The 27714-nt window shown below is 40.7% G+C and overlaps 1 protein-coding gene across 1 annotated transcript; it reads right to left on the minus strand.

Annotated features, from left to right (window-relative positions):
* Positions 1–715: 715 nt before the first annotated feature.
* Positions 716–20376, minus strand: RAB14 (RAB14, member RAS oncogene family). Its single transcript, XM_086414022.1, has 8 exons — positions 20160–20376; positions 12724–12782; positions 11661–11714; positions 10183–10360; positions 7279–7345; positions 4355–4442; positions 3972–4002; positions 716–2987 (listed from the first exon to the last, which is right to left on the minus strand). Exons 2-8 carry the CDS (start codon positions 12773–12775, stop codon positions 2810–2812), a joined length of 648 nt encoding a protein of 215 aa, XP_086270148.1. The 5' UTR covers positions 12776–12782; positions 20160–20376; the 3' UTR covers positions 716–2809.
* Positions 20377–27714: the final 7338 nt, after the last annotated feature.

A 27714-nucleotide genomic window follows, 5' to 3' on the forward strand; every position in this document is an offset into this window, starting at 1 on the left:
GAAGGTGATTCGTGTATGAAGCCAAACACCTGGTCTCAAAAGACGTCTTTCCAAAGAAACTCTACTCCCTCCAACTAGGATTATGTAAAAATCACCAGCCACCCACCCCCCCGCCCCCAAAAAAATCAAAATCACTGCATCAAACACTTTATTGTCCATGAAAAATACTTGAACATCATCCCGGAATGTCTAACGCACAGAGAACCGAGCACCAAGTACTACTCAGGAGGGCCTCGTAGGTGCAAGGGCAACGAGGAACCCAGAAAAGCAGGTGACCACACAAGTAATAAGCTCTCCGTGCATTAAAAATTAAAAGAATTTCACATTCTCCCCAAGGTACTTGCCCAATGTCTGGCACACAGATGTTTACAACAGTCTGCCTCTCTCTGAGCACCCAGGTTTATTACAGGGGATCACACATGCAAATACCAGAATCTGGTCCTGAGCAGAGTCAAGGGAGAAGTGTCAGCCACCAGGCGTGCTGACCTCACACTGAAAAAGGCCAAAGAACACCGCGAGTGGGATCTGAATGCACGGGTCAGACCGGAGCTCCATTACCGAGTGCTGTGGATTTATATACTATTTACGCAGACGTCTCTTTTTAAACAACAATTAAGGGCAGTTCTGCAGTAAAAACTGGCAACTTAATGCCAAATAGCTATTTGCCTGAAGAAAATATGAAATCCTGTTATAATTTAGAAAATAAGGCAAACAATTTTACTTTAATCTAGATACAGGTACTTTATTTACAAATATTTAGATTAATAGCATTTTGTTACATCAAATGAAGAGTACAGCAGTCTGAGTAAATCTGTCACAGAACAATTAAGACCCACTGTAGCTGACTCTCGGAACCAGGGTACTGCACCTACACAAGCCACAGACTTCGGTCTGGGATGGCTGCCTTGTACCCGGGGGGTGGTTCGTTTGTTTTGATTTTGTAAATATACACACACACGCCAGCAGGTCATGGTCCCTGGGTGAGTCCCTCGTGATGCAACAGTGTAAGCAGAACAGATCACTGTGCGTCCTTACCAGAACATACCCGATACACTCCAGGTATCTTGCTCTTTAAAAAAGTTAAAGACAAAAATAAAGATGAGTCCACAAATTAACCAAATCCTGTTTTCTGCACATTCCAGTTGTGGCTTTTATTTAACATTGACTGTACAAGACTCTGGTACTACCACGCGTTTACAACCCAGAAAGCAGTATTTCTTACTTTAGTGTCTGTAAATAGGGATTTAAAATGTGTATTTTAAACACAGCAGTTGAGCTGAGGGTGCATTTTATATAATATACTGAGGTTTTACCTATCCTACTTCAAATAACTTCTCAATTCCCAGCCTGAACCATAAACTCAATTAGGAATCAATCAACAGAAGTAAAGAACTTGGTAAAACGTAAGTTTGCTGTCTACAGAAATGAGATCGTTTCCTTGCAGTACAGTATTCTTCAGTGGCCACACCGCCTAGTGCAAAGTAGTAACTTTCTATCAGTACAAACACTGAAACAGGGTGAGAAACACCTTCCCCTTCACAGAACAACTTATGCCAACATGACATAAATACACTAAGAATACAAGCGGTATCTTAAATTATTTCACTGTAGTGTTAAAAATGCACTATTTAAAATCCCTTAACAGCAGACCTGCGGTTCTGGCTGTCTGGTTCAGAATCTTACCATTCTGAGATACAGGTATAAAAGCTTAAAATGTGCAATAAGAAACCAGCCTTTTTTCTTCTTCTATACAGTAAGGCAAGAAATGCAGCCTGTAATGCAAAATGTTTACAAAAAGAGAAAAGCAGGTTAGCACATTGCTGATTGCACGAGAATAGTTAAGAAAACCAGCAGGTAAGCCACAGCGCAGAGACGGAACAGAATCTGCTAGTGTGAATCGTCTCGCGCCGGGAACGCTCTCCAGCGTGATGTCCCCAAACCCTGCCAGCACCAAAGGGCGGAGCCAGTACATCGTGTGCACAGAAGCTGTGTCTGTTTCCTCGTGTGAAATGGAAGGGAGTAACATGGTCACATACAGGTCCTACTGTACAAACTGGTATTTTATACTGTTCCAAGGCCAGTAATCAATTTATTTTCTTCATTAAAATAATATACACAGAATGTATTGTTAGTTCGGTTCCTTCAAATTTTATACATATTTACTTTCTGCTAAAGAGAAAAAGATAAAATGGTGTAAAAAAAAAGGATAAAGCTATTAATTAAGCATAAGAAAAAAGATAAATGGATATTTTCCCTGCGCAAGGCTAAGACAGAAGCAAACCGCCTTAAGAAAAATGCCACCCACACAACAGGGAATTTATCCGACAAAAACAAAAGGCTTTGAAGAACCCTTTCTCTATCATCAGAAGTCATTTCACAGCAATAAATGTATGGGTTACAACAGACATACCTGAACAGTTAAAGATGGGAAGAAAGCTTAAGATACCATCAAATTAAACCGTACAATGAGACAAAGCCTTGCCAAAAGAGGGAGGGGCAAAAAAATCAAGTCCAGCATCAGTGCTCAGTCTAAATCGTGGACTGGTGACACACCTATCACGAGGACAATCGGGGGGAAAGTCTCGATTTGCCATGCAGGAGAGACGGATTACTCTACTTGCCTTTGATAACCTGATTACATCTAGTTGTTTAGCAGTTTAGTATTGTGTTAAACTGTTTTTACAACAGAGTTGTTTTTTTCTTTTTAATTAAACCCAGTAAGATGTACAGAAGACAGTGAGGCAGTAAAAAGTACTGCTTCCAACAGACAGAGGTGAAAGGTCGAGTGAGAGCCACGGCGAGGAGGTCACTAGCAGCCGCAGCCTTCCCTCTGGGGCTGGGGCTCGCTGGTTAGCCGGCCCCCCTGTGGGGCTGAAGGTTTGTGCTGTACACCCGACTCGGCAGCGTTCAGATCCAAGCTTCCATCCTGAATGTTCTGATAGATCTTCTTGGCAGCCTCAAGGAAAGCATCTTCTACGTTCTCTCCCCTAAGAGGCAATCAACAACTTTATTGGCAAACCATAGCTTTCTACAAAACATAAGACATTACACACTGACCTTTTGCTAACCTTTGCCATGATGTCTTCAACTTAGCCACTGTCATCTAATAAGGGATTACCAGAAGACTGAGCTAAAGAACAACATGGGAAAATATTTTCTTTGGAAAGCATATCAACAATACTAAGAGCTCTTTCTACAAACCCAATGTGAAACTGTACGTGCTCTAATCATTAAAATGCTATATAGTAATATATAACAATAATTAAGCAGGCCATAGTAGGGGGTGTTCTAAACCGAAATAAAATTATCTCCAATCAGTATTCCAGGATTTGTATGGTCTCATTAGCCAAGCATAAACTGTACTGTTCTTATCATGCTTAGCCATGTTCATGTTTGATATTGGCCCTTTTAGGACCAACAGTACAGATGAGGCTAAACAAAAAGGGGCCAGCTTCTCAGCACTACAAGGAGTATTTGGCTTAATAAATGAAGAACTATGACAGGAGTGCTGGGGTTCAATAATGAACGTGGAATAACAATTAGAAATGTTACTTATGCTTCTAATTACTCTTAAGACATTGAATATTTCCTAAAGTCATGCTTTTACTAAAATGACAAGTATTAAATCAACAGGTTGAACAACCTTGAGTCCAAGATGCCCAATTCAGCCTTGGTTGTAAAGGTCACTTTTAGCCTTTACACAATTTGTGTTAACACAATTTCATTTATTAACCTGTATTACCAATGAGTATAATCAAGGTATAATATTTTAGGGAAAGTAACAAAAAACATTATTTTGAAATGTGAAACAAGCAAAGGGATTTTTGCTGTTTTCCCTGCCATAAGCATTACACATTTACATATTATACACTATATGTACATATACATTATACATTTATATATATATGTGGTTCTGCTTTGAGAAATTTGAATATAATTTTAAATGATCTACTGATTTTAGTCATACTTACGTTTTTGCACTTGCTTCAAGGAACAATAAACCTAAAAATAAAATTCAGACTATGAAAGACATTTCAAATTAACTCACAAGGACATTCTCTTAAGTGACTTCTGAGTAAAACGTTCCCATCAGCTTTCAGTACTACCACCACAGTATTTTATGAAAGACTATGAGTCTGAAATGGAAGGAATCTTTATGTCATTAAATAATTCTATTGCCCTCAAAATGAATCCCAAATACAAACGCATTTTGTATTTCCTCATTCTTCGATTTGAGCAATTTGCACTTAAGAAAAGAAAAACCTGTCAAATCATCTGCATTGTCAAAACCCCACTTCTCCTTAGAAATCTCGCATGTGTGACCGAACGCCATTAAACCTCACAAGAAACCCACCGTTTTCTTCAGCAAACTGTTTGGCTTCCTCATACGTCACATCCCGCTGAGCCTCCAGATCTGCTTTATTCCCTATGAGGATTATCACCTGGATTGTAACCGAAAGAGAGACGTCTTACACAAAAGCAACCTTTAAATCAGACATGAAAACTCTAAAATCCAAAAATCTGGAGAAAAAAAACATGCAGGTCTACAAAGGAAACTAAATACTACCAATTACCCATCGGACGATGACCACAGAATCGTGAAGGTGTAACTATGAAGAGGCACAGAGGGTGTCTCCAGGACACTGCCTGGAAGAGAAGGGTTCTGCCTTTCATTAGATTTTCCTAAGTTCCTGGAATCCACAGAAAGCTTTAAAACTACTAGTTCAACTTCTGAGGCTACAAGTAAGGAAACTGATACTCAAAGCAAACAAGGACTTGTTAAAAGATCACTCAAGAGTCCGTGGTAGGCGGACATCAGAATTCAGGCAGAAAACCCGAACTGTGACCTTCCAATCCTGTCCTCCCCTACACTATCCCTCAGTTAGACGAGGTCTGTAGCAGCTGATAACAATGACTGCATCCAGGAGAGGGGACAGCGGGGGTGGGAGAACGTCTGTACAGCGACTTCATATTCAAAGCAAATTATGTTCCCCTTCAAAACTGATGTGGTAAATCCAGATACTTTAGAAATGGATGGTTTCAACTAAAAGGGTTGTCCATCACTAACTTTTTTTCACGTGAAATTTCAGCCCCTGGCTGTCCTTTCAAAACATGGTGTCCATGAACTGTAACTATTTTGACCCAAATGTCCACCTTTAGCGTTCTTCAATCAGTGTGGACAGGTGCCAACTGAGGATGGGAAAACATTTTCACATACGGTCAGTCCCCCTATCCAGTAAAGAGTAAGGCAATTACACTTAAAAAATGAAATCAAGTTTTTTAAAAAGTCAAAGTTGGTAAAGTCACAATGGCTAAGTAGTACAGGGCCTTATAACACAGGCACTCAGTTTAAGAAATGTTTGCTTAATGGAGACAACACTGCCTGCTCTCCATTCCTTAAGCATTTCCAAACCACACTTCCCATCTTCGTGAGAGGGGAGGCACAAGGTGGCATGCTAACAAGACAGGTACAACAGCACTATCAACAAAAGTAGAAAGTATGCAACTTGCACATAGAAATCAAAGGCAAAGTTACAGAAAATGTAACAGATTTTTTTTCTTTCTTCTATAATGAGATCTGGTAAGATTTTAAGAGGCATAAATGAAACAAGAAGGACATGGCTAATTTTTTTTTATTATGCTCCTCTAATGACTCTCTACAATAAGTTGTTTTCTTGATGTTTTTAGTATTTTACTTACATAACAAAAGAATCACAAAAGTTTACAGAAGAGTAGAGCTCTTATATCCCTTTCACCAAGCGTCCCCAATACTAGGATCTTAACACACTCTCAACACCAGGGAACTGACACTGGCACAATCTATAGTCCTCACTGAGAGTTCAGTTTTACTGTGTATAGCTCTATGCAGTTTTACTGCAGGTATAGATCTGTGTCCCCACGATCAGCTTCTTCACTACAAAGGAACTGGACTGTGCTGCCCTCTTTACAGTCAGCTCACACCTTTCACCCCCGTCACTAACCCCTGGCAACCACAAATCTGCTCTCCAACTCAGAACTTTTCTTTTTGAGAATGTTTTATATAAACGGAATCATACAGAATGTAATCTTTCGAGACTGACTTTTTTCATTCAGCACAACGCCCATGAGATCTATTTATCTACAGGTGATTCCCTTGTATGGCTGGAGAGTATTCCCAAGAACAGATGCACCAAATTGTTTCACCGTTTACCTACTGACAGCCATCTAGGTTGCTTTTTTGACTACTGCAAACAAAGCTGTATGAACATTCACCTATAGATTTGCATGTATACCTACAGTGGGTTTACTGTGATAAATGGATAGGAAAGTCCCAGACACAGTCCCTGGCATAAAAGGCAAACCATGTTAACTGACTCTTAAAAATAATTAAGTTGCTGTTCCCTGATGAAAGCCAATCTTAGCACTGATTACATATTTACTAAACCAGGCCACTGCCAGGCTCTGGGGCACAAAGCTAAGTGAGACCCAGGCCTTACTCTCACAAAGCTCAGTCTGTTCCTGCTCAGGGCCTTCCCTCACTTGTTCCTGGAATACCCTCCGCAGAATCTACCAAAACCTTCTACTCCTAAGTCCCAGATCAAACAACACCTCCTTTGTCAACCTGCTTTCTCCAGACGGCACTGTTCACACTGGCTGCCCCCAAACACACCACTAGCAAGCGCTACCCCGGCCACGCTGTGTCCAGCCTGTTTCACTCTGCTTCCCAGTAGTTATCTGTATCCCCACAGGTGATCTCCCTGCTGGACGATGACCTTGTATTGGCCAAAGACCCACATTCTTTTTTGTATACTGCAGAGCCTACCATAGTAGCTAGTCTTTAAAATCTCAAATAAATCTTTTCAGACTGGCTAATTTTTTATAATACGCAGAACAGTTTTTATTTTTAATTGACATTAATAAAATTATGGAGACTCATGTAGTGAGAAATAATAGATCCCAGTACACTTTGCCCAGTTTCCTCTAATGGTAACGTTTTATGAAATTAATGCAGATTAAAGTGAAAGTTTCAGATTTCATAGTCTCCATGTGACATGAGATCACCACCCCACTAGTAACTTTCATTTTTCTTAAACCACAAACATGAACAAAAACCAACTGTAAGTGTGAAACCTGGCATAGTCCATATTCGAAAAAAGGTTTTACATTTTCTTCAATTTAAGAATAAAGACTCTCTCATTCTTAGTACCCAAATACAAAAAGTCCACTTAGCAAATGGCTTTCCTTTCTGGGTCAACTTAGATCTTAAGCTTTTTGTACAATAGACATCATTTAACTTACAGTATTTGGATTGGTGAGATTCCTTGCATCTGTCAACCAGCTGCTTAAGTGATTATATGTACTTCTTCTGCAAAAATTAAAGTTTATTTTTGTGACTGCCACATACAGTTGCCATTTCAATAGGAAAAAAAGAAACTTCATCAAATATATTTTAAATATATACTTAAAAAATATTTTTGATTTGACTAGACTGCTGCCCTAGAGAATTGTGGAATGTAAACACACACTTTTCAAATATCTAGCCAAACCTTTTGTTTTAAATAACTCAATAGTCAACAACTTTGCTAATGACTTATACATCAGGAGTAAATTATTTACATTTAAAAACATAAACAGACCAATAAGCAAGCAAGAACAAGATAAAAAATTAATGGAAAATAATTCTGAACTCTGAATTTTAAAAATCAGCTTTAAGAAGATTAATACATTTGACTGGAAACTGAAGTCCCCAGGTATATCAGAGGGTGAGTTTATCCTAACTGTACACTCTCATTTACCAGCAGCTAAATCATTTGAGGATTCATGCCTTATTTCTTCATTTTCTCCAATCTGAGAATTTAAAAACTCCTGGCTCCTTTGCATTAGCCAAGTAGGACCTAAGACAGCAAACAAATCCAAATACTTTAAAATAATACAGAATATACTACCACTATTAGACTTTACCAAAAAGGTCAAAACATTTTTAAAATTTTGATGGTTAAAAATATTTCTAATTTATACAGACTCATAGAACATTAATCTATTAGGTGAGGCAACAGAGGCCCATAAAGAGGCAGAAATGATTTCAGAGCCAGGTGCAGGACCTTTTACAGACACTGTGTCCTTGAAGTGTTTCGAGTTCAGTCTAGTGAATATATTCCATCATCTCCAGCTGCCAGTGTTCATATAAAATCTGATATACCAAACAGAATCTGATATATTCCTTTCCCAGAGAGAACTGAAAAGAATTCCTTACTCAGAATTTCTTTTTACTGTACTATATCATGTTATACACAAACCACCACCTACATGTCAAAAAAGTCACATAAAAATTTTTTCCCCAGTGTTTTCAACTTGTCCAAGTAAACAGTGATCAAATATAAATTTTAAAAAGCACAAGCCTTATCACTCATATCTCAATAGGCTGGAATTAAAGAACACACAAAGAAAAGCAAAACAATCTACAATCTATAGATACACTTAAGTACACATCACCATAGTTAGATTTTAATAATGAATGCAGTCTTCAACTATGCAGAGCCTTCAGGAATGCATCCCACATAAAAGGATGTCCGTACAAATGGCCAGGTTCTTTACCTGTCTTCCCACAAAACTATTTACCAGTTGCCTGGCTCCAGTGAAGAGCCTTAAGGCTGTTCCCTCTGTTTTGCCCTGAGACCACCCAATTCGAAAATTTAGTAAAACTACAAGACTATAATCATAACCATCCACTATCTTTATTCTAAATAAATAAAATAATCTTGTTGCTGCTGCTGCTGCTGCTGCTAAGTCGCTTCAGTCATGTCCGACTCTGTGCAACCCCATAGATGGCAACCCACCAGGCTCCCCCGTCCCTGGGATTCTCCAGGCAAGAACACTGGAGTGGGTTGCCATTTCCTTTTCCAATGCATGAAAGTGAAAAGTGAAAGTGAAGTCATTTAGTCATGTCCGACTCTTCACGACCCCATGGACTGCAGCCTATCAGGCTCCTCCATCCGTGGGATTTTCCAGACAGGAGTACTGAAGTGGGGTGCCATTGCCTTCTCCGAGAATAACCTTAGGAAACACTAAATTAAACAAACTTACGACTGAAGCGACTTAGCAGCAGCAGTAGCAGCAGCAGAGTCCCTTTACTACAGAACTTCTCACTGTGACTCTTCAAAAGCAGGGCAAAGCATTATCCAAAAGGAAATACACGTGAAAGTCTATCACTTGGTCCCACTTACTGATTCCTACCCGCTCGAAGGTGAGACAAGAGTCACTCTGCTTTAGACACTCTGCATTAATATGAAAGGTGGTCTAGTTCATTTTCTAGCTTAGAGCAGACAAACAGCACAGCGTTTAATAAAGTGGCTCAATTTTCCCAAATCAAACATTTAAGGTCCAGTTTTGTTATTCTGTATCAATTACTTTTGAGTTTCCATAAATAGCAGAGTTGAAATAAATTTAATCTTGCAGCATGAAGTATCATGAGCTACTTCAATCCATTTTAGGACACAAAAAATTTTAATATTTCAGATTCAAGTATGAGAATTTTTTATAATCTACCACGTTGGATTAGCAAAACTACTTAATTCCTTTGCTTGGCCTTATTTTGAAAAGACATGAACTTTAACACTGCTGCTGCTGCTGCTGCTAAGTCGCTTCAGTCGTATCTGACTCTGTGCGACCCCATAGACAGCAGCCCACCAGGATCCTCCATCCCTGGGATTCTCCAGGCAAGAACACTGGAGTGGGTTGCCATTTCCTTCTCCAATGCATGCATGCATGCAAAGTCGCTTCAGTCGTGTCCGACTCTGTGACCCTATGGACAGCAGCCCACCAGGCTCCTCCGTCCACAGGCAAGAGGCTGAACAGAGTAACTCTTAAAGATTTGCTTGCTTTCTACTGAAGTAAAAATATTTGGTGTGAAATATTTCACCTCAAAGAATTCAACTGATACTGCTTTTCAGAAGAGTATTCTTTCACTAGCTCCACCAGCATCTCCTAAAGTTTTCTTTAGTCTTACCCACTTTCAGATAATATATCTGAAAATCTCACACATAGCAATTTAGAGAAAAAAAAAACCATAAAACCCGAATAATAAGTCATTTAACAGATACACAATTACAAACTATAGAATGCCTAACAACTTTAAAAAAAACCCACTGCCTGCAGTAGATTTCCTTGCTCGAGTATGAAGGCTGGGAACCACGGGCCCCTCACCTGGTGATGTCGTACACCATCAGTGCTCCCGCCGCGCCTCTGTAGTAGCTTCGGGTGACAGCTCTGAACCTCTCCTGTCCTGCCGTATCCCAGATCTGCAGTTTGATTTTTTGGCCACTAACTTCAATTATTCTTGTACCAAATTCAACACCAATTGTGTGAGGACAGTCAGCCATAACTGTTAGGGAAGAAAAGAAATAACAATATTCCAACTTGCAGAAAGCTTCAAATTAAGATCAATGGGAAAATGATGTACTAGACAACCAAAAGACTCATTAATGCTTATAGGCTATAAACAGGTTAAAGCCTGCATGAAAAGAAAAAAATTAGCAAAAACCCTTAAGGAGTCACAGGGATGTGACTGGAACAAGGCTTAGAAATTTCTGCAAGGAACCAAATAATAAATATGTCACATTTTGCAGGCCAAAAGACCTCTGTTCCAAGGACTCCACGCTGCTAAAGCACAAGAGCAGCCACAGACAATACATAACATAGGCATGACAGCATTCCAGTAAAACCTTACTTCTAAAAACAAGCAGTGCCAGGACCTGGCCCACAGGTTACTATTTACTGACCTCTGGGCTACCTGCTAATTAAAAATAAGGATTTTAATAAACTCTTCATAACAACATTATACTATTTAGCCTTCTGACAATTCTTACCTAATAACAAATTAACAGTTTTAAGACTCTAGGAGTTTTCAATCAAACAAGTATTTATTCTGTAAAATGTTATCAATACTTCAAAGACTGTCATGAAATTTAGTATTTATAATTATATATTTGCAAGTCTAATCCAATAGGACAAGTCTACTAATCCTTTCTTTATAACTAGGCCACTGAAAACCTATATCCACCATTACTCCTCTACAGTACACAGACTGCTAAACACTTCATAAAACGTTACATTAAGCTAAAAAATGCCACAGAAATAATCTTAACTATTGGAAACAATTTCAACTATATTTAGCCTATCGGTTACATAAAATAAAATGGCCCCTTCTCCTACCACACAAGACAGAGTAGCACTTTGAATCTAAAATGACCAGTCATGAATGCAGAAAGAATTCCATTTTAAATATTTCCAATCTATTATTATTTATTAGCAAATGATATATAAGCACATTCCCCCTAATAAGATAATTTCTACAATGGAAAGTCAGAGAACAAGAAAAAGATAATTTAAATTTGAAATTATATATTTTTATTTTTAATAGCATATATATTTAAAACCAAAGTTTGTATTATCAAAAATCTAGTCAATCAAACTATATATGGCATAAAAAACACCACCATACATACAAGTATATTTCATTTGTACCTATTTAAAAAAAAAATCACTTCCTAAAGACAAAAGTACATATACATAGGGAAAAGTTATATTCTATTGCATAGAGTGTACTGAAAAGAACACTTTTTAAAAGGCAGGAAAGTGACAGTAAGAATCCACCAATGTTTTGTCTTACACACTGAACTTACACTTTTTCTCTGTAAACTGGTGAAGCAAGCAGGACTTTCCTACTCCCATGTCCCCTGTTAAAAAAAAGTTCCAATTTTATCCTCTTATAATTACATGCAATGATTGCTATACCTCTTTTACCATATTACATCACAAACCTCTGGGCACTTAAAAATTTTCATTTTCATCATTTATAATGAGTTCAAAAGATCCTAAAGGTAGGTTTTCACTGTGATATATAAATTGACTATTCCCAACCTTCACTGGTGGTAGAATCTGGTTATGAATTATGTCAATAAATAGACACCAGCTGGGAAAAGCTTTTTAACAGAAAAACTGAACAGTGTTTTCTACTTTAAACTATTACAACTTTTTGTTTTTTCCCTTAACCCATGCATAAAAGCCAAAAACTCCTGGGAGTGACCAAAAGGGCAGCACAGAACAAGTAGAAATAATAAGCTTTGGAAATCTGATTCACTAGATCCCATTTTATCTCATATTTCTTATAGAATTCCACAAAAGAATGTGCATCACATGAAAATCCGAATGGAACAGGTATCATCTCTGACTGTACTGACAGCAATTTAACCTTTGGTGAAGGAAGCATTACAATATAGTCACATAAGCTCAATATTAAACCAAACTAACAGGAAGAATTAAAAGAAAAATACATATATTTCAACTTACTCTTACATATGGATAAACAGCAAGAGAAAAACTACGATTTATTTCATGTATCTTACACAATTATTCTGAATTTTTATCAATTTTTGGAATCCAGGGGGCTCTGAGAAATTTCATGATATTTTTGGAATGTATCAACACTCCTAGGAAATTAATCTCATTCCCAGTATTAACTTTCAGGTAGCCCTCAAGTCACTTCAAAGGTAGCCAGCTTTGTACCCAGGGTCACAAAGTAACAGGTCACTGATAAAAAATAAATCCTACCAAAGGAGTTTTAACTTTGCAGTGAAAAAGACAAGTATTCACTTCCTCTGGGGTACTATGTTAAGTATTAGCATATAAACATTTTGCATTTTAACCTTTGGAGAACAAACAAGAGTATAAGTTAAACAAACTTACCAATAATAATATATTTAAAGATGTAGGAGTAGTTGTACGGGGCAGTTGCCATGGTGGCACTAGAAACAAAGAAAACTGAGTTACTTCAGGGAAAAAGTATGCTCAAGTTATCCAAGCCGTGTATCCTGTAAAGATATATAAAATTAACCACAGTGATTATAAACAAAATGTAGGTTACAATAGCAGAAAAAATTGCATTTCCCAAATTAATCAAATACACAAATTCTCTTGAATGAACACTTTCAACACTCTCATGTATTATCCACAGAAATAGAACATATATCAAAACAATTCCAATATTTCACTTTAGGAAATACCAGATAAGAAATGCTACTCTGGAAAATTTCAATCAAGGAAATCTTTATAAATTTAAGTTTAAATAGTATCATTATAAATAGTCCTCCTCCCCTGTTAAGGTCTCCGTTGCAGCCGTTAACTCAAGTCTAATGATCTATTTGTTTGGAACACTTTGATTTTACAATAGAATGTCATAAAAAGTAACCACCAACTTATAAACACAAAAAACCTTTTCACTCTACTTGAAATAATCATAGCATCCAAAGAAAAAGTAATTATATTATTTCTAAGTGAAATGTCAGAAATAGAACCACATGAAACTGTTTTTGTTGTAGATTTTTTTAAGTCAATTATTGATCATTTCATACAGTTCCTAATACAGCATTTGAAGGTTAACAATATGTCTGCTATATATTTTTCCAGGAGTTAAGAGAAATAATGACATATTGTAGTTGTAAAATTTGAAAGTTTATGTATTACAAGATATGTTTGAAGATCACAGCTCATTTCTCACCCCCACAGAAGACTTTAACCTAAAGAAATCTAATTTCTCTCCTACTTTTAATAACTTTAAAAAAACCTCTCCAATTTATTCAAATGAATGCCTTGACTGTGTCTGACACTGTGCTAGGTCCTAGAGAAATAAGAGGTGAATTCTAATACTGGTAATAACTTACAATAAACTTTATTCCCCAATAAAACTGAAAGAAAAAAAAATTTATTCTCAAAGCAGTTTTCAGCTGAAGATGAAAATTCTTTATAAATATGAAGGTTTAACCTCATTTTTACAAAAACTGATTTTCCAATATTTTTTTTAATCTGGTTTTTACTGTTCTAGCCAACTGTCACATACGCAAGCCAGATACTTAACAGGATTGGGGAAACTCATTTACTGTAATTAACAGCTTACTATATGTTATATTTCAAATAAAATTTCTAAGTAACTAATAAAATTTAACTTGCAGAAAGAGTACATATTTAAAATAAGTGAATTATTGTTATTAGGGAAGAGAAAGCTGTTAATTATAGTAAATTACCAGACAATCATGTCACACAATATAGTCTTCCTGCTTAGCTGTATGAAATACATTTAACAGAACTGGGACATGCTGTAACACATTTGTCATCAGTCACATCACAGAAAACTCCCTTGACCAGTTCATTTAGAAAAGAAAGTGTTTCTAGTTAAAGTAACTGTGATTCTGAACATCATACATGAGTATGATTGATTCCCTTTTTCCAGAAACAAGAATGACCTTGGTCCCGAGGTTCAAACTGGTCTGTATTATTCACCAAATTTTGAAGACAAGGAAAGGAATCATCTCTCACAATAAGAATGATATTTAAAGGTTATTAATTTCTTCTTGGGCTGCATTCCCTTCAGGTTCCTCTCTTCTAACTCATTTTTAACTTCTCTTTTAAACTTCTTTTTCCCCATTCAAACTTGGGGGAAAGTAAGTAGTCATCTTTAAATGACTGCTACTCTCGTGGGTCTCCTCTGATGTTGCTGTATCTTTTCTTTCTTCTAACTTAGTTATAGCTGTACATAGTATGCTTCCTTTCATTTTATTATGTTAAAACTGTGGACTCTTAACAATCCCAGTTTCTATTTGAAAGGCTCTAAAGGCTAATCATGAAATTATAAACCAGTTCTAGTTGTACTAATTTGTGTACTTGCTAATTAATCATACAAGCATTTGTTAATATTTGAGATGACTGATTTTGAAATTTTATTTCCAACCATTAATTAGTAAGCTATTTACCAATAAAAGAGAATTATCACTATTTCAGACTGAAAGCCAGCACCCTGTTCTCCACCTCCTCACCCAATTTTCTGGTTAAGTTTCTTAAAAATTACAATAAAAATCCTAAAAAGCAGAGTTAAAGGAGAACTAGTCAAACTAATTGCAGTAGACAGGCAGGCAAAAACTACCAAGCACTGTAGCCACCAACAGAAGGTTTAAAAAGGTTCCCAGAGTTAACTGACAGAGGTCACTCAGAATTTCGTATTTGCAACAACCATGTTCAAGGGGCCCCCTGTAACTATGCTTGGGGCTTCCCTGGTGGCTAAGGTGGTAAACAATCTGCCCGCAATGCAGGACCCCTGGGTTCCATCCCTGGGTTGGGAAGATGCCCTGGAGAAGGGCATGGCAACCCACTCTAGTCTTCTTGCCTGGAGAATTCCATGGACAGAGGAGCCTGGGGGGCTACAGTCCATGGGGTCGCAAAGAGCTGGACAGGACTGAACACTTGCCCTTATTAATAGTTTTAGCAAAGGACTTCTCAACCTCATCTTGTGAACATGAAACATATACCACTATTAAGGTAAGAAATATATTTAAATGGAGTATGCTACTGAATGAAACTCTACAACGGGTGCTTTGTTTTTTTCACTTCATAACAGCACGGATCAATCTCCAGGCCAATACGTATAGACCTAATGGTTACTAAACGCATGTTAAACACTAATCACTGTTGTGCCAAAACAGAATCACATTGTCTCCATCTACTGAATCAGACAGTGTTCCAAATAGAACTATACATATAAATGACTAGTTCTGAAATGTACAAATAGAGAGGAAGGTAGGTACTTTCAAATACTGCGCTTGTGGGAATCTGAAGTGCCAAAATATTTTGATTAAATAAAGTACGTCAGTCCTATGAAATGATACACATCTAATTGAAAAACCATTTAGATACATGCATTAACCTGGAAGCATGTTCATGATTTTAAGTGAAAAAAAAAAAAAACCATGCTGCAGAGTTCCATGAGATAACATATACCCATTTTTAAAGACATACACACACTCAATCCTACATGGATACAATATAGAAGGATACACACCAAACTAAAAAATTAACACATGGAATCAAAGAGAAAAAAGGAAGGGGAAAACTATTAACTTTTTTTTACATATCACTAAGAAAGAAAGAAAGTGAAGTCGCTCAGTCGTGTCCGACTCTTTGCAACCCTATGGACTGTAGCCTTCCAGGCTCCTCTGTCCATGGGACTCTCCAGGCAAGAATACTGGAGTGGGTTGCCATTTCCTTCTCCAGGGGATCTTCCCAACCCAGGGATCGAACCTGGGTCTCCCGCACTGCAGGCAGACCCCCTGAGCCACCAGGGAAGCCCTTACATATCACTGGGAGAACACTATAAGCATCTACTATATACTCTAAAATATTAAAAGTAAAAAAAAAAGGACTGTTAAAATATTTTAAGCATTTTACATATAATTCTAATGTGAAACAAGAACAAAAAAACCCCAGCCATATTTCCAACATTACTTCCACATTTACCAATAACATGGGGAACAGCATATGAAGTGTCTCGTGATCAGAGTCAAAACAAATAAAAGGGGGGGGTCCCCCCGGCCGTCGGCGGCCATGACTCTGCTTTCACTGCTGAGGGCCCAGGGTCAGTCCCTGGTCGGGGGAACTGAGACCCTAGAAGCCCCCTGGTGCTGCCAAAAATAAAAACAAAGCAAAAAACAACAAAATACATAAAAACTAGAAACAGCTCTAATTCCCAATAATGGAGTCCATTTTCTCATTTTCTTATGGTTTGACTCCTTGCTGTATTAACTTACAGGCTTGTCTAATCCTTTCACAGCTGTTACACAGCTATTTTATTCCACTCTTAGGACATAAGGTGTTACTGTGTAATTTCTATGTAACCGATTCAAGACAACAAAGGAAAAAAGCAACCCCTAAGTAAATATATTCTGGGTGACTTAAATTCTGACCCTTATAGTTTAAGTGAGGCTTTTTTATACATGAAAAATGCTGTTAAAAACACCTGAACCAAGATAAACTGCTTTTGTGATTCCAATATAAAAATTTTTAAATTATGTTAGGTTTTGACAATACAGTAATGATCAAAAAATACACATATAGAATCCCAGGGATGGGGGAGAGCCTGGTGGGCTGCCGTCTATGGGGTCGCACAGAGTCAGACACGACTGAAGTGACTTAGCATAGCATGGGCCCTCACTTCATACAACTCAAGAAGAGAAGCGCTTTGGTGTGCTTCTGAAACCACTGCAGGTCTCTACTTGATCTGTCAGTCGAGTGGACACAGAACTTTGGGAGGTAAGCTATTAAACTAATCAAAATCTGTGGTCAATTTCCTGTCCTCAACCTTAAAGCAACCTCTGAAAATAACCCACTCATTTCCGAGACCCACCTAAAAATCACCTCAGTTTTGACAAGATATTTAATGTCACACTTTTTTATAAATTAATGTGGTAAGAAAAGAGTTGATTTCTCCATGTGTCAAGAGAAAGACAAAATTTTTCTGCTAATTATGATGGCACGCTGTGAATAGGAAATAAAGTAATACTGTACCTCTGTCCACAGAAGGAAAGTATTCACGAGAAAAAACAAAACTAAAACCCTGCACTTAGAATTAAAAGGATCAGAAACAGTGAAAAATTTACTGAGGAAAGGATGTCTGAGATTTGCTTCAAAATAATTTGGTAGATGGAAAAGAATCTAAAGTCGAGTGGAAGGACTTTCCCCGTGGCGCAATGGATAAGAATCCACCTGCCAACGCAGGGGACATTGGTTCGATCCCTGTTCCGGGATGATCCCACATACTTGGGAGCAACTAAGCCCACACACAACTACTGAAGCCCGAGTGCCCCAGAGACTGCGCCTCACAACAAGAGAAGCCACTGCCATGAGAAGTCTGTGCACGCCAACGAACACCCACTCAGTCAAAAATAAAAATAAATACAATTTTTAAAAGTAAATAAAAAATAAAAATAAGAGAGTGGATATATGTGTATGTATAACAGATTCACTTTTCTGTACAGCAGAAACTAATACAACATTGTAAACCAACTATCCTCCAATGAAAAGTTTTTTAAAAATAACAATTTGGTGGAGAGGGTACAAGTATATATAGATGAAATAAGACTGAGCACTGCCGACACTGGATAATGGGTATATGAAAGCTCAATATACTACTCTATTCTGCATACGTTTAAAACTATCTAGGAGAAAAAGTTTCTTAAAAGTATAGTATCTTTGATACTTCGACTTGTATGTACACTGCTGTCTCCGGTAATGCACAGCATCCTTAATCACAAAAAAATGTTTCAAGTTTTAAAAAAATGAAACATATCTCAGTAGACCTAGTTTTAAAGTAACTTATTTGCCTTACACAAAGTTTCCTCTAATTGTATAATATTTTACTAAAATTACGCAAAGATTTTTAATACTGATAAAAATCAGTTGTAAAAACACTCCACATTCTGTTGTAAGGTTGCAGTATGCACAACAATGAAGTTTACCATGAAATGTAAAAAAAAAAGTTTTTAAGTGTAGCTTTAATTCCAAGGGAATTTGTTAGGTTATTAAAATTCTAAAAGTTTTACATCTTTACAGTAACTGCCATTTACTGAGTGCCTAATATATGTCAGCTACTTTATAAGCAATCTCTAATTCTAAAAACTCACTTTACAAATAAGGAAGCCAGCTCAAGAGAGGAGATACACCCATGGTCATATACCACTAAAGGGAAAGCTAAGATTAAGGCTCAGATCTAACTCTATAGCTCTCCAAAGCCATGTTCCTCTCACTCACTCAACAAACCTTAGACACTCCCTACTAGCCTGGCACTGTCAGAGACAATGGAAGCTGACCAAACTTTAAGCAATGTGCTAAGGGTTTTAAACCCCACTTAAATCTTCACAACAACTCTAAAATGGAGGTACAGTTATCCCTTGAATGGATAAGGACCCTTAGTCTGAAGGGGTGAAGAATTTGCTTGAAGTCACTAGGAAGTGCACCACTGGGGCAGGAACCCTGCAAAACTCCTAACCACTACAAGCCTCAAAGGCATGACCAAGTAAATGGGTGTAAGCAAAAACCTGAAGAAAAACTCTGCAACGTCTTGAGGAATGGTGGGGTGGGAGCTGGGTTACTGCAAGGTCAAATTTGTCCTCGACCACCACACCGAAATACTAGGCAGTTCGGACAGTAACGAAGCGAGCAGGACTTCGCAAGACTTCAAATCTGGACTCTCGAGAATTGCTGTGGGACCACCAGGAAAGCATGCGCTCTCTGGGAACTCGTTTCTTCTTCAAACTGAAAACGGAAATCTTGTCATCTATCCTCTGGGGTTGTAAGAATGTGAACCAGCAGTGTAGTGGCAGACAGACTGGGTCCTAAAGGAGAAGTCAGCTGTTATCCAAACGCAAACATAGGAAAAAAGGAATTAGACTGTAGCTACATGTTCAATGGTCATGTGTGTACCCCTGGCCTAACCTGAGTGTGCATGTAACATCGTTAATCGGCCACATCGCACTTCCACACCTAAGCTTCCTCACCTGGAAGACGAAGATCCTGTACTCACCACCCAGAGCAACGTGAAGCAAGCTAAACCTGCGGGTCTAAACACCTGAAATCCGCGTCTAGCACGCGGCAAAGAGCAAACCACCGAAACCACTTGGCTCCGCCTTCTTTGCTTACATTCTAGAAAGGCCAAAAACTTTTTGTCCTCGTTATTTCCACACGCTACCGACGGACGAGGCCGCACAGACATTACAGAGCTTCCCCCAAACCAGAACCTCGCCGCACGGACCCCCAGACCCCCGCCCAGCCCGAGGCCACGCCGGTCTACCCCCACCGGCAAGGACGCCGGAGGCGGGCCAGGACGCCGGCGGGGCTCCGGGCGGCCGGCTTTTGTGCCCGGGGCCAGAGTGGCCTACGGGCCCGGGGCCGCCACGTCCGGGGCTCGCGGGCTGCGGGGCGGCGCGGCTCGAGCGGACAGATGCGGCGGCGGCAAGGAGACGGGGCCCGCGGGAGGTGCAGTCGGCCCAGGCCGGCCGGAGAGGCGGGGAAGGCGACGCCGCACCCACCCTTCCCCACGCCGCGCCCGGAGCCCGCCGCTGGGCGGGGAGGCCCGGGGCTCCGGCGGGCGCCGCGCGGGGACACCCTCGCCCCCGCACGGACGCCTGTCAGGCCCTGCGCCGCGGAGCCCACAGCCGACCCCGGGCTCGCTGCGGCCCGACACCGCCCGCCCCGCGGCGCCTCGCGCCCGCGCCCCCAGCCCGCCGTCGCCCCCACCGCTGACCCCGGGAGAGCCCGGCGAGGAGACCGGCCGGCCGGCCCCTGCGGAAGGCCGGGGTTACCTGGGGGGTTGCTGGTGGCTGGGCAGCTTTCCGGGCGGGAGGGGGGCGTCAGGACGAGGAAGAGGAGGGCGGGCGCAGCGGGACAGGGGCGGGGGCGGCCGGCCGGGGCCCGGGCAGGCAGCGGGCAGGCCGAGGAGCTGCAGACGCGCCGGCGGCAGTGGCGGTGGCAGCGGCGACTGCTCCCGCGGCTCCCTCAGGATCTTCCTCGGGCTGGTCCAAGATGGCGGCGCTCCCTGCACAGGGTTTCCTGTCACCCTCGCGATGGGTCGGACCACAAAAGAAGGGGGGGAGGAGGATGCGCGCGCAGCTGGGGGAGCCCGGAAGAGGGTAGCCGGGGCCCGGGCTGTTGGCCACGCCCCTTCCTCAGTCCTGCCCTCTGCACTCGTCGCGACGCCGCCGAGCCCGCCCCACTGGTCCTCGCGCCAAAAGGGGCGGAGGAAAGCACTCACGCGCAAGCGCAGTCTCGTGTCCTCCCCTCTTGGGGGAGCTACTGCGCAGGTTCGCGTAGGACCTGCTGAAGTACCTCTGGTTCTTGCGTGTCTAGGATTGTTGTGCTGGGGACTTTTTACTATTTTTACTGTCACTTAATGGACGCTTGCCGTACACCGGCCACTATGCTAAGCACACATTTACTGCACTCATTCAACATGTATGTATTGAGCGATTCGTACCTAACGGTGAACACGCTAGGTACCTGTCCAACAGCCCCAGGATGTGCATATCCCGATTTTACTGATGGTAAAACTGAGGCTCAGACTGAGCAAGTCGCTTGTCCAAGATCATGCAGCTAGGAAATTACACTTTGTGCTCAGTTTCACCTCTGTCCCTTACAGCCTCCCTTTGAGGGGTACTTTTAATGAAAGAGAACTTGTGATATTTTTCAGAATTTGTCCACCACCTACCCTCTTCCAGCTTAGTCTTCTGTATCACCTCACTCGAAAGTTCAGTGCACACCCGTGCAAGACCGCATTCTGACTTTCGTGGGCCCTGGACACTTTTGCTTTGTGCTTGTGGATATATGTTGGCTTAAAACTCAACATTCAGAAAACTAAGATAATGGCATCTGGTCCCATCACTTCATGGCAAATAGGGAAACAATGGGAAAAGTGTCAGACTTTATTTTGGGGGGCTCCAAAATCACTGCAGATGGTGACTGCAGCCATGAAATTAAAGGGCGCTTCCTCCTTGGAAGAAAAGTTATGACCAACCTAGACAGCATATTTAAAAGCAGAGACATTACTTTGCCAACAAAAGTCTGTCTGCTCAAACCTATGGTTTTTCCAGTGCTCATGTATGGATGTGAGAATTGGACTATAAAGCTGAGCGCCAAAGAATTGATGCTTTTGAACTGTGGTGTTGGAGAAGACTTTTGAGAGTCCCTTGGACTGCAAGGAGATCCAACCAGTCCATCTTAAAGGAAAGCAGTCCTGAATATTCATGGAAGGACTGATGGTGAAGGTGAAACTCCAATACTTTGGCCACCTGATGCGAAGAACTGATTCATTTGAAAAGACCCTGATGCAGGGAAAGATTGAAGGTGGGAGGAGAAGGGAACAACAGAGGATGAGATGGTTGGACAGCATCACCAACTCAATGGACATGAGTTTGAGTAAACTCCTGGAGTTGGTGATGGACAGGGAGGCCTGGCGTGCTGCAGTCCATGGGGTCGCAAAGAGTCGGACATGACTGACTGACTGAACTGAACTGTGGACGTATGTATTTATGTAATATGTAATATTTGTTTAATATATAGTTCATACTTTATAACTGCATTGATATACAGATGAATAAATTGTTATATAGCAAGTCACTTTCTTCAACCTAAAAGTTAGTTTTTCTCTTCTGATTTTGAAAGAATTTAAAAGATTTTGTAGACCCCCTAAAAATATGGTGGACCCTATTCACTGTGGATAAGAGGGCCCTGCCTCAGTCCACCAAAATGAAGTTCAAGCTTGCTTTGGGCATTCAAAACCTTTTATAAGCTAGTTCTGTCATGGGCAAGCAAGATTTAATTGGAAAAAAATGTATTGGAATTTATAAGTATCTTTTTTTTTCCCTAGAAAGACTTGAGAGTGAATCTCTGCTCTACAACTTACTAATGATATCATGTCTTTGGGCATGTTACTTGAGTTCTCAGGTCTTCAGTCTCCTCAAAACTAAGAATAATAATAATAATAATATATCACATGAGTCTTTGTGAAAAGTAAAATAATATATGCAAAATGCTTGGCATATGAGAATTTAATACGTGGGATTGTTATTGCATGATGGGGCTTCCTGGTGGCTCAGACAATAAAGAATCTGCCTGTGATGCCAGAGAGCCCTGTGTCAGGAAGATCCCCTAGAGAAGGGAATGGCTACCTACTCCAGTATTCTTGCCTAGAGAATTCCATGGACAGAGGAGCTTAGCAGGTTACTGTCCACGGGGTCGCAAAGACCTGGACACGACTGAGCCATTTTTCTATTTCACTATACTTGATAATCTAATATAAAGTAATATTGAAATCCATTCCAGCCCTGTAGGTCTATGCTTCTATTACTATATTCTTTAATTCCAATAAGTATAATTTGTTTGTGGTCACAGTTTAACATCTCTGAAATCAAATTTGCCTGTACCAAATAAAGGAGAAAGCTGTGAACCAACTGACATTTCTTGTCCAGCTACAAACTTGTGTCTGGCTAGTAAGGCACCCCACTCCAGTACTTTGCCTGGAAAATCCCATGGACGGAGGAGCCTGGTAGGCTGCAGTCCATGGGGTCGCTAAGAGTCGGACATGACTAAGCGACTTCACTTTCACTTTTCACTTTCATGCATTGGAGAAGGAAATGGCAACCCACTCCAGTGTTCTTGCCTGGAGAATCCCAGGGACGGGGGAGCCTGGTGGCTGCTGTCTGTGGGGTCACACAGAGTCGGACATGACTGAAGTGACTTAGCAGCAGCAGTAAGTTTCTATATACACGATTGTCATCTGAACTGAAACCCCTAATGCTTATTGTGGGCTTCCCTGGTGACTGAGTGGTAGAAAATCCACCCGCCAGTGCAGGAGACTGGGGTTTGATCCCTGGATCAGGAAGATCTGCTGAAGAAAGAAATGGCAACCCACTGCAGTATTCCTGCCTGGGAAATTCCATGGACAGAGGAGCCTGGCAGACATGGAGGTCACAAAAGAATCTGACACAACTTGGCAACTAAACCACCACCACCATGCTTACTGAATCCTTACGGTGCTCCAGAAACTGTCCTAAGAATCACACATATTTTCTTATTGTTACTTACAACATCCTCATGAAGTCAGTGCTCTGTTCACCCCATTTTATGAATGAGAAAATTGAGTGTCATACAGGTCCAAAGTCATATAAGTAAAAATCGGTACTGGGATTTGAACTCGGGCACACGTGACTTCAGGTCGCCCATCCTAAGCACAACTTTGTACTTCATTGTTTATTTGTGTTTGTAGCAGCTTAAATGTAGATCCCTAAAGCTGCTTAAGTTGGTGTCAAAAGCGTTACACTTTGATGCTGCATTGAAGAGAAACATTGTTGTGAATCCAGAATGCCTATCAGTGCTAAGCGATGCAATTAAACACGGAAGAAATTGTCAATTCTTGTAATAATTCACAGAGTTTCCAAAGTAGGAAGAGGCTGTGTTTCACTAATTGCAGCATAATTAAGATGGAATGTCCCTTGGATGACAAACATTTGTCAGTGTTTCTGTTAACTTTTTCTTTAAAAAACAAAACACTGTTTGTATGAAAAGAGTGTGCACAAAATATCAGCACTGTTTGTGAAAGCAAAAGACTAGAGACCATCACCAGAGAACTGTTACAAATTTTAGTGTGTCCATATTGTGGAGTATATGAAGCAATGAAACAGAAAGAGACACTTGTGCATGTCCTGACACGGAGCCATCCCTAGGAAACACTTGAAGTGAAAAAACAAGATACGGAAAAGTAAATAGCAGGCCAACGCATATTAAATTTTAAAAGGAGAGGAAAATAGACATATAGTCTTGTGTAATTGGACATGGAGAGAGATTTTTCCTATTGTTCTGAAACTGCTGCTGAAACCTAAATCTGAACCGAGAAGTCCCTAAGGAGCCCACATTCTACATTTAAAGAGCTGCCAGTGGCTGGAACCCACTGTCTTCCAGCAGGGCATTGAAGAGCCATTTTCTACCAGCCCTTCATCAATCCTGATTCTACTTCTCCCCGCCTATTACCCATTCCTACCCATCTCCCCACAGACAAAAATATTACCACTGGTCAATGAAAAGAAGAGATGGAGAGATGGGAGGAAAACCAGGCTTAAAGACAAATACGGTTTTCTGAAAAGAGACCCATCTCTTCCCTCTCCCTCCATGGGAAGGGGTGGACAGGGGGAGTTGTAGTCTCTTAGACGTAAGAACAAAGGGCTCAAGAGAATCATTAGTGAAGAGTGGGCATGCCTGCAGGAGGAGGAGGAGACTGGCAGCCCCCAGATGTCTGTTACTTACTAATCTGCTCTGCCCATTGCCTCCTAAGCAAAGGAAAATGCAAATGGAGAGAGACCACATGGAAGGTCTTTGGATGACATGCTGGAGGGCTCTGGGTGGAAGGAGACTGAAATTGGGATCACCATGCTCGCACAGCCCTTAACCTCCCCATCTTAGACTGAACAGCACAAGCTGGCAGTCAGCTGGAGACACAGCCAGTGTATGAGGGCTCAGGGACTGGGACATCAGTCTTTCCTAGAGGAGATGCAGAGGAGCATTCCAGGGACCGATTCTTTGTCATATCTGCATGTTCTTGTTTCACTTATACCTGTATAATTTCTTTTGTAAAAATAGATGCTCTTGTAGTCTTTATCTTTTTCCAGAGCCGAAATGTTTAAGTTCGTTTTCAGATCTATTCGTTGCTTAGTTAAACCAAATCGATTCATCTCCTTGTTGGTTTTATAGGCTTAACTTTATTTGTTAATTTTCTTCGTATGTTTTAGAATTTTGATGCCTAGACTTACCTTAGATTGAACATTCTTTTTCCTCTCTCTCTTTGCTCACCCCATTTTTATGTAGTGGTTTTGGAGTTGCCATCAATCCAGAACCAAATATTAAAATATTGATGTCCCAGTCCCTGAGGTAATATTGAAGATACAGGAGAAACAATACAATTTGTACTCTAGTGTTTATTACCATGTGTTACCTAATTTTTAAAAAGCCAATATATATTCAAATGTAGTTGATTAATTTCCAGTGATACATAATTCAGTTGAATAAGGACGAATAATTTTAAAATGCTAGTTTAATCAAAAAAGAAGTGGCAATTTATGTACTGCACTCCACAATTTGGCAGACTGACCAAGAAATGAAAATTAAGACCATGAGATTCTTTAGTCTCTGGATATGGAAAATTATTAGATTCAAATTTATGGTACGAAAGAAGAAAAGGGATGTACAAATGTAAAGATAAGTACATGCTATACTGAATTGTAAAAGAAATTTTGTGACTGTTAAAATACCCACCCCACACCTTATGGGGCTTCCCAGGTGGCATTAGTGGTAAAGAACCTGCCTGCCGATGCAGGAGACGCGAGATTCAGCTTCAGTCCCTGGGTCGGGAAGATCCCCTGGAGGAGGGCATGGCAACCCACTCCAGTGTTCTTGCCTGGAGAATCACATGGACAGAGGAGACTGGCAAGGTGCAGTCCATAGGGTCGCACCCCTATAATATAATCCTCTGGAGTCATAGCTTATGAGGGTGTGTTTGCATGCATGCTTAGTCATGTCCAACTTTTTGCAACCCCAAGGACTACAGCCTGCCCGGCTCCTCTCTCCCTGGAATTATACTGGCAAGAATACTGGAATGGGTTGTCATTTCCTCCTCCAGGGGATCTTCCTAGCTTAGGGATCGAACCCAAGTCTCTTGTGGCTCCTGCACTGGTGGGCAAGTTCCTTACAACTGAGCCACCTGGGCAGCCCCTTATGAGGGTGTAACAACAAAAATTATGTAAGATGAAAGGCGTACTTGAAAATGGCTTAGGAGAGCTGTCGATGGAAAACAGGTTTATTGCTTCTAGAGTTTCCTCCAGTATTTGATCTGAGAGCCTTCTCTTCAGTTGACCACCAGAAGTGGATGGTTTGGATTTAGAGGCCATGTTCCATGAAATAATATGCATCTTTGAACGTTAGAATCACACTCAGTATGGCAAAATGACCACACCATGAAATCCACATGAAAACTAAGATCTGGTAAGAAAAGGCAGGTTCAGCTCTTTTCATCGCATGCTCTCTCCAAAGCATGCATTTATTCAGAACAAGGGAAGGCAGAGTGGCACCTGAACTTTCTTTATTGCTTTGTTGACCTTGCACATTTCGTTGGAGATTATGTAAGTGGAGAACATTGGTGATGTGACACAACATGGTCAGTCTTTCCGTGGCACAAACATGGCAGGTGCTGTCAGGAGCTAAGATCTTATCCTAATTGCAAGTCAACAACTTAGCATCATACAGTTTCGTAGATATGGGCAGAAGATATGAGACTTCCGGGTCAGAGACAAAGGACTTTATTATTCACAGCACCATATGCAGCATGAGCATCAGGAACTGAATGTCAGGAACCCTGAGCTTAGGGAAATCAAATCTTCTGTAGTGGGGAGTAAGCCTTTCTGTCCTTTGCTCTGGAGGGAAGTCCTGTATCTTCAAAGACCATTTGCTCTCCAGCCATCCGTGTAAAGACGGTCTGGGACCGAGAGAGTCAGCGCCTCTGCTCACAAGATGTGCAGAGACGGAGGAGATCCACAGAAGGGCAAGACTTCATTGTGTTCGTGGCACTGTATTGGGTGGGAGGGGAGAGTGAGGAAATGGTTTGCTGTGGAGGAAAGAAAATGGTTTGGGGAGTCACGTTGACCCTAGCTCCATGTCTAGCATAACTTTGAAAATTTATGTATTTATTTTTGCCTGCACTGAGTCTGCGTTGCTGTGCACAGGCTTTCTGGAGTTTCGGTAAGCGGGGAATGCACTCTTAATTGCGGTGGGCGGGCTTCTCCTGTTGTGGGGCACAGTCTCTAGGCTCGTGCGCTCGGTGGTTGGGGTGCATGGCCTGAGTTGCCCCTTGTCATGTGGAATCCTTCCGGACAGGCACTGAACCTGTGTCCCCTGCATTGGCAGGCAGATGCTTAACCAGTGGACCACAGGGAAGTCCTAGCACAGCTTTTTTATAAGCTAAATGACCTTAGTCAAAGCACTTAACTTCTCTGAACCTCAATGACATAATGGGATAATAGATCTTCCCCCATATAATTGTGGTTTAAATCAACTAGGAAAAGGTAACAGAAAGAATTAGTCACAGTATCTGGAATATTCTAAGCATTCAACAAATGCCCAATCCTTCTATCTTTCCCTCATTCACTGATTTCCTCGGATATGTGAATCAGATGCAGTTAGACCCCTGCCAGAGCCTTAAATCCCTCCCCCTAATTGAGAAGGAAATTTTTGTGTCCCTTCTTGACTTAATTAAGATACATGGGTTCAGATGTTGTACCTAAGAGATCCCAAAGTGATAATGGATTTCACAAGTGAGAA

The sequence above is a fragment of the Bos grunniens genome, chromosome 8 (genome assembly GCF_055505025.1).
Source record: "Bos grunniens cultivar Pamir isolate PY7600 chromosome 8, Bosgru_T2T1.0, whole genome shotgun sequence".
NCBI classification, from domain to species: Eukaryota; Metazoa; Chordata; class Mammalia; order Artiodactyla; family Bovidae; genus Bos; species Bos grunniens.

Coding starts and splice junctions, on each gene's coding strand:
- RAB14 (XM_086414022.1), bottom strand. CDS start 12,775: ATGGCAACTGCCCCGTACAACTACTCCTACATCTTTAAATATATTATT. Junction 11,715..12,723: donor CTTTAAATATATTATTATTG/GTAAGTTTGTTT, acceptor TTTTTTTAACAG/GGGACATGGGAGTAGGAAAG. Junction 2,988..3,971: donor CTTGAAGCAAGTGCAAAAAC/GTAAGTATGACT, acceptor ATTGCCTCTTAG/GGGAGAGAACGTAGAAGATG.